Here is an 8352-nt window from a genome sequence, read left to right as displayed (position 1 = left end):
CAAAAATTACGGCTACATTATTGGTTACTCTCTATTTTCTAAGGTTCTTTCCGTTTAAAATATTATATTTAGAAGATAGAAATTTGATTAAAATTTTTAAGATATACATAGATGAAAAAATATATTCATGTGAGATCTCGTTAGATTTGTCTTGATATATATTTTTCTATTATATATTTTTTATAACTTTTTATAATGCATATTTAGAGATATTAAAATTCAAGATTTACGTTGAAAATTGTAAAAAAGTAAATAGGAAAAATAAATGAAAATAAGACAGTACTACATAAATTTTATGTACATTTAAAATAAATGTTTAAAAATGTTGAATAAAATACAAGAAATCCTCTCATTTTGGGCTTATATAAAGCTCAAATTAAGCCACGATAATTATTCCTCGCAAAGCAGAGCTTAAAATTAAATTATTAGAACATTAATTAATTAGTTGAATTATTACAAATTACATTGGCAAGAATGGCAACAAAATGTAAAATAAGGGTCGAAAACATCTTCACTCATGTGATGATATGTGTTATGGTATTATCCTCCACAGTACCAAGCGAAGCACGACGTGGTTATTACGGACCAGTGCAATCTCCACCTCCTCCAAGTAATTATTTCTTTTCATATACTATGTCTTTTCTTTTAGGAAGCATATTATTTTTCAATAAAATTCCCATAATTGACTTTTAAAGTTAAATATAGTCCGAATAGTAATTGGAGCGGAAGTTAATAATAATAATAATTAAAAGTGCTAAAATATATATTTTATGAAAAAGTGAGAGAAATATATGTGGATAAAAAGAAAAAATAAGTTAAATATATAAATGAAAATTAAAAAAGAGTGTGAGTCAGAAATGCGGTCAGAGGTTATTTCAATGGGACAAATAATCATCATTCTAAGAAAATCAAAACCTTTGTTTTTTTTTGGGGGGAAGTTTATGTAGCAATCCTGAATTTTTGGCTTTTTCACGTGGTAGACAAACCTTTTTTTGATTTACATGGTGACCTTCACCTTACAATTAATCTAAGTGCTAGACAAAAGAAAACTGTCGTGATCACCCTAATTGACGACATATTTCGAAATTCAGTCTAAATAAATACTTAATTTGACCAAAAATTTAACATTTTATATACCACATGACAAGGTTGAAAGTTCAAGTTCACCATGTGGATTTAGAAAAACACATTTGTGAAAAAGCCAAAAACTCAAAGTTACCACGTGAAATTTTTTCTTTTTTATCACAGAGTAAGCCGAGGAAAAAGAAATATTAATCTAGGTAAAAATCAAACCCATATCCGTAACGTAGAAAAATGATACTTATTTTAACCCATATAAAACTCAATTGTCAAATTTCTTATTAATTATAGTAACGAAAATGTAAATAAAAAATTTTAAATAACAAATTTCTTATTGTTAGCGAAAATCAAACTCTAATTACAAAAATAAAAGTGAAAACTTCCAACCGCTAGATAAAATAATAATAATTCTCACTAAAATAATTAAAGTAATTAATATAAAAATTTAATAAATTTATATTCATCATTTTTCATTGAAAAATGTTTATAAATCTAAAAGTATTGATGTATGTGAAATGCAGGGCCTAATGTATGTCCAGCTTGTGTGTGTTGCACACCAGCACCACCTGGTGTTTGCTGCGGTTGCTGTTCTTTTCCTATTGAAGATCCACCACCGCCTCTTGCCGTGTCTTCACCTTGATTAAATTACCGTACCTGCCGCCTGCCTTCCTTATATTCTAATTGTTCAATATATAAAATCATTTTATATATTATGATCAGATGCTTTTGTATTTTGTTAAAGTTAAGTAATATTAATGTCTTACTAAAAGTCATATAATAAAAATGTTTGACTAAAAATAAAAAATGTTATTCAAGCATTAATTTGATGTATTCCGAGCTTAATATAGTATCCAAGCTTTTTGGATATTATTGTTATATATGAATGTGAATTAGTTAGATGAATAAGATTTTTTTTATAATGTATTCCTAGTAAAGTGTAAAATATGTTCACTAGTACTCCTTAAGACTAGAGATCGATAATAATTATATTAAGCTAATGCTAAATTAAGGAGAAAATCAGATTTAGCAGATATTTGTTGTCTAATTAATACTCTTTAACCTGTATTGATGATATCATATAAATTAAATGAAATGAATGACATTTGTTGTAATAGCTCGTTTTGTACGATACTGTTTTATACGAGCCTATATAATTAACTTATTTTTTTAATTGTTCACTTTAAAATTATAGCGATCACTTTAATAGACTAAATATAAATGGATCAGTCCAATAAAGATATATTAGAACGCATAAACATAAATTGAAATTGTTAAAGCAAGTGCCAATAATTTTAATAATGACGTTAAATTTAAACATATAATCAAACATGCTTTGTGTTATATTTTGGAGAGGGTCGATATAGATGCGTTGTATGTAAATGGTTTGAAGTTTGGAACGATTGATTAGAGTTGCTTGATCGAAGCAACAAGAAAGGAGTAGAAGTTTGAAGCTCGCTCGACCATACTATGTGTTGCTCGACCGATCGAGCGGGAGTGAGCTAGGTCTAGCAAAATGTGCAGAACAAGTTAGTAGCTTCACTGGAGACTTGCTCAACCGAGCAAGGTAGTGGCTCGATCGAGGAGTAGTCGAGCAGACTACATTGGATTCTTTTTTGGTCAGAATTTGTAGTGTATGTCATTGAATTGGTGCATTAATCTCTTGTTTATTGTGATGTTTAATAGCTATGTTAATTATCATAGTTAATTGGGGCGTTACATGTAGTTTTTCGTGATCTATGAGGGAATTCTAAGAGTGATGAATACCTTACTTATAAATAGGATTCATCACTCAAAGAAACATTCACCACAAACACACAAATTGTGAGAGGACTATTTCTTTGTAAGAAACTTGAGAATGTTCTTCATAGAATTAGTATTGCGATTTTGAGAGAATTGTTCTTAAGATTAGGAGAGGTTTATTACATTGTAATTGTTGAATTCAATCTAATAAACTACATTTGAGGAGGAGGTATTCAAGATACCTCATAAACACTTGTGTTCATCTTTTTGCTTTAATTCTCATATTGTTTTTCTTTGTTGGACCTCGTTAAAGCTTTCATTTTAGAAATAACTGAGATAGAAACTCGTCGCAAGGTGCGACGATAACTTTTGCGAGGTGTTATGACTTTCTGCATCACAACGTTTATTTCTTTTAAACAAAGCTTTGTTTCACGGAGTTATGTGTTGTCACGTAATTGGAAGTTTTCTTCATGATATAATTGGTTAATGATCAGTTATTGAAGGAGTTACTATTTCTATAAATAGAGGAATGTATGGAATTAAGAAAAAACATAGAATATGATTCATTTTCTATGATCAAGAGATTCTTCTTGTCTTTCTCTTGTGCTTGAACTCGTGAAGAATTATATAAACTCTTTACAAAATTTCTGATTTTATTATCTTCCTTAACACATATTCATCTAGTGTAATCATTTTGTACTAAGTGATTATTAAAATAGAATGTATCTCTTTATGAATTTTCAACATCAAACTTATACCGAATATATCACAAAAGAAAAATTTACATATTGCCTTCAATTTATATAAAATTTTCAAGTGATTTAAGTGTTGCAAATCAATTATTCACAAGCAAGAAGAATGGATTTCTAGTAGAAACTTATATACTTTTCATTAATTTACCAAAATATATGATACAAAACTTTTATTTTCTAAAATTAGGCCCGTAAAAAACAAGATAAGGCCTATAGCTAGGTTAATACATGTGCTGATGTGCAGAACTAGGGATGGCAATGGGTCGGACTCGGCTCGGATTATACATACTCCGACACTTCTTCGGATTTTAGTCGAACTTTTTTTTTCAGTCCACCTCCACTCGGAGTCGGATTATGCATACACCAAGTTTGCCCCGACTCGGACTCTTGGACCTCCAACGGAGTCGGATACGGAGTCAGATTATTATCAAACTTTATCGTTGTGATATTGTATTAATGATTTAAAGCATACAAATTTAACAAAATATAATTTTCAAATACAATTTAACAAAAAAATATGTACTTTGAATTCAAGTTTAACATGAGAAATATTCCTAATACTACAATTTAACAAAATTTTCTCGCATTTTAATTTGGCGTATTTTATTTCTCTTGATCTGATTTGTCGTATTTTGATTGATTAATCCAAATAAAAATACCAAGTAGTTTTTCAAAATCGAAAATTACAATTAGTATGAGAGAGAGCTTGAATTAGTCACGTCTAGAGTTTTAAAGGAAACAAAATATTGGGTTAAAAGTTAAATTCAAAGTCGAATTTCCTTCAGGGTCGAAGTCGGATCGGAGTGTCGGATTTTTAATAAAGTCCAACTCCGGTCTGTCTCTAACTCGGATTCGGATCGTGAAGTTGGAGTTGGAGTCGGATAACCTTTTCCTCGGACTCGAATCGGATTATTTTCCTCGGATCGAGTCAAATTAGGATCGGATTCGAACTGAATTGCCATTCATGCAGAACAATTTGAATGAATTCAAATGGACGCATTAGAAGACATAAACCATGAGGCCATGAATCATGAATGCAATAGGGTCCAGCTTCTGTTTTCCAAGTCAACACGAAGACTTTTCAAAGACCTTGTACATAATGGTGTATATAGTTCATGTTAAATCACAATGACTAATAAAATAAACACAAATTGTCATGAGAGACGGTTTTTTCGAAAGACACATTAGACATATGGGCTAAATAACCCAATTAATACAAATAAAAGAGAAAATAAAAATATAGCCTTCTTGTATTAAGGTCGGTTCTTTAAAAGATGATCTCTTACAAAAATAGCTGTAAAATAATATTTCACTCAATTTTGATTTATAATTATATTAAATGCCATGTTTGGAAATGATAATTTCATTTGGCAATTTAAAATTGACTTAAATTTATTGTTTGACAAATTAAAAATTTTCAAATTTGAATTTGGATCAAATTCCACCATTATTTTTAAAGTAGTTAAAGTTGAGAATTTGAAAATGACTATCCAAAATTTGTCATTCTCAAATTCTTCATTTATAATAAAAATTGTAAGTTTGTAACTGCATTTAAGGCGTAAACAATACTCCTATTTAAAAGCAATACTGTGTGATTATTGTGTCTTGAGAAATGAATGGAATTTGCTTAAAGATACAATGAACGTTACGGTAAAGTTATAAAACTATAAATCACATTTCAATGATCAAAGCTTTTAGAGGATCATCCGATCAAAGAAGTGTATGAAATATAGTGATTCGAACAAGTTATTATATGGGATGACGATCTGGGAAATGGATAATGCAGGTCGTCAGGCAGAAGGTTGTGCGCGGGCCCCGAAGTACTACGTGGAGCGCGGAAGCGCGGGGTGCGGAGTTTTACGTGGAGCGCGGAGAAGGTTCTATTTTCGTCAGATTGTTGGGCACGTGCCGCAGAGTTCTACGCGGGGCGCGGAGCACTGCGTTTTTTGCGGGAAGTTGGTTTTGGCACATTTTTTGCCGTTTACTCTTAGTTTTTGACGGTTTTTTTTGTATTTTCTTAACCCTAATTTCTTTTTATTATGAGGTATATTATATAAAGGCCCCATGTAATTAGAACTAGAGGATGCAATTCAACACAAAGTGAGGAAACTCTAAGAGAGAAAAAGCTTGGAGAGCCATTGTTGTTGCTTTTCGTTCATCTTGTAATCTCCCGGTTTATAGTGAAAAGTTTATTCTAGGTGCCAGTGGATGTAGCTATTACATTGATAGTGAACTACATTAATTTATCGGTGTGATTTTTTTATTGTTTGTTTGAATCTTTATTACTTTCCGTTATTGTTTTCGATCTTTGCTTCCGCTGTCGAACAATTGGCATCAAGAGCTTAGGTTTAATCCTAGGAAGAGTTTTTTTAGGGAAACAATGGTAGGAGATTCTACAATAAGGATTGAGAAATTTAATGGGAAGAATAGCTTTGGGCTATGATAAGTGCAATTATTTGCACTTATTGCATCTATCTTTATGCTCCTTTGATGAAGTTTAGTGGTGGTTTAGGATTGTTTTTAGTCCATTTTCTCCAGTTTGTGATATTTTGATCCTTTGGGAGTAATTGGGTAGATTTTAATGATATTGGGATATATTTGTGCTAGAATTGTGGCTCTTACAATTACAGGGCTCTTTGAGAAGGAGATCGATGCTCACAAGTCAAAGAATGATCGAATGAAAGAGGCCGCAAAGCGATCCTGCATATGAAGTCCCAAGCCTCAAAGGAAAGCCTACTCGGCTTTGAGAAGCCTTCAAAGTAAAGTCTAGTCGTCTTTAGCATCTGGATACAAGGATTATAGGCAGAGAGTAAAGCCGACTCGGCATCCTAAGAAGACCAAGCCATCGCCGAGTCGGCTTAATGTTCTGGAAAATTGACGATATTGGCATTGACAAAAGCCGACTTGGCTTTTGTGGAAGAAAAGTGACCGTCGACTCGGCGGTAGGTTCTAGAAAAAATCATTGTTTTGCTTCATTAAAAGCTGACTCGGCTTTCTGCTGAGGTCCTTGACCGCTGAGTCGTTGTTTTCCCCTGTCATGCCGGCAATTACATTTTTTAGTAGATATTATAAATAGAGTTAGCTATTTTGGAGAAGTTAAGTTTTATTCTTGAGTAGTTTTCTGAATTTTTCATCATTTTTTGCTTTCAAGTTCTTCCATTGGCCCTTTGTGGGGTAAAACTCCATTGTTACATTTGATTTCTTGGTAAGTTTCATTTATGTTATTCCTATTAGTAAGTTCTCTTTGTTGATAGCTTTATTATTTGCTTTTGTGCACTGAATTTATCTATGATCTTCATGTTTATAGTTCTACTTGAGGATTTAATTATCATTTACTACATGTTCTTGATCGTTATGTCTAGAGACTAGTTTTCCTTTTTAGGGTTAGGGCATAAATCCTAATTCGAAGTATGGGATGATATTTTATTGATTGATTGTGTGAATTTGAGTCTATAATTGAATCTATGCTTAATGAATCTCAGTTTAAATATCTTTATTAACCTTTTCAATAAAATGGAAGTTTGAGATTTGGATTAATTTAGGATTGAGATACATTTAAGTTAAATTCCTACTAGTTTAGCCAATAAAACGGAAGTTTGAGGATTAACACTAATAAGGTCTTAAACCGATATTAATCAATAGAGCGGAAGCTTGAGGTTAATTAGATCACATTTAATTATTTTAATGTCTCAGTTTCATACAGTCATGAGAGTGATCAACTCCCATGTTAGAATTAGGTGATGCTCGACACCCTAGAGTTTGTTGCATCATTGTTATCACTGAGAGTAAATAACCTATATTTAAAAATACTAATTGAACTTTTCTTCCAAGTGGGAGGAAATAACCCTAGAACTTCTAACCCGATGAACTTATACTAAATCAAGTAATCAACTAAAGGAATTATCCATTAAAAATGCTAAATGGCAGCATAATTAAGGTTAGTGCATTACTTTTAATTGAATAAAAAAACAAAGTAAAAATCAGTTTATAAATCAATGTTCTATAACAATTAATAATGAGTAGTTGAGTAGTACTTATGGGAAGACATGAATTATTTCTTACTTCGTGTGTGTAGGGGGATTTGCTAACGTATGAAGTATATGTTGTGCAAATTAAGAAAATGAAGAAAAAAAAGCAAAAAGTAAGCATGTGATAAAAATATAAATAAAATATGTTGATTAGACGTTTAAAAAAGTAAAAATTATTGTAAAAACAAAAATGAAGCAAAATTCATAGAACGAGCGAAAGAAGAAAAATCGTGCAAATTCCGTAGTGATGAATTATAGAGTTACATATTACACCCTCTATACATTTGCTTAATTACATAACTAATTACGGTAAATAAATGAAGTTTGGATGTATCAATGTTGTAGTTTAAGTGGAACATTTATATATGGGATTATTAAGAGCTTGTTAAAAAATTATTTAAATTATAGCTGTGAATTAGTTAAGATTATTTGTAAATTATTTGTAAATTTTAATATTTATGAGTAATAGTCACTATAAATTAAAGTGCAAGCATTGTAACAATTTCACCATATTTCCGTGAAGATGGCCTTCTGGAGTTTAAAGTAACCTTTAACTTTCCCAAATTATCTTTGATCTAACTAATCTCCTACCCATTTTGTACTAAATTTATTTTAACGTTTTTGAAATGTTTATAATTCTCACATCTTTTCTAGTGAGTTTTTTCTTTTACTTGTTTGTGGTCTCTATTTTTTCACTAATTTTATCATATATAGTTTTTTAATGCTTATGATCTCCACCATCTAAAAGTTTA

The 8352-nt window shown here is 30.9% G+C and overlaps 1 protein-coding gene across 1 annotated transcript; it reads left to right on the top strand.

Moving 5' to 3' along the window:
• Positions 1-406: 406 nt before the first annotated feature.
• On the top strand, positions 407-2006 carry LOC130800238 (uncharacterized). Its single transcript, XM_057663691.1, has 2 exons — positions 407-610; positions 1602-2006. The coding sequence occupies exons 1-2, from the start codon at positions 475-477 to the stop codon at positions 1718-1720; spliced, it is 255 nt and encodes an 84-aa protein (XP_057519674.1). The 5' UTR covers positions 407-474; the 3' UTR covers positions 1721-2006.
• Positions 2007-8352: the final 6346 nt, after the last annotated feature.

The sequence above is a fragment of the Amaranthus tricolor genome, chromosome 1 (genome assembly GCF_026212465.1).
Source record: "Amaranthus tricolor cultivar Red isolate AtriRed21 chromosome 1, ASM2621246v1, whole genome shotgun sequence".
NCBI lineage: Eukaryota > Viridiplantae > Streptophyta > Magnoliopsida > Caryophyllales > Amaranthaceae > Amaranthus > Amaranthus tricolor.
Note: the sequence above shows the minus strand (reverse complement) of the source record. Positions and strands in the feature narration are given on the sequence as shown.

Excerpts from the sequence above, each read along its gene's own strand:
- LOC130800238 (XM_057663691.1), top strand. The coding sequence starts at position 475 with ATGGCAACAAAATGTAAAATAAGGGTCGAAAACATCTTCACTCATGTG. Across the intron at positions 611-1,601 it reads GCAATCTCCACCTCCTCCAA|GGCCTAATGTATGTCCAGCT; the intron begins GTAATTATTTCT and ends TGTGAAATGCAG.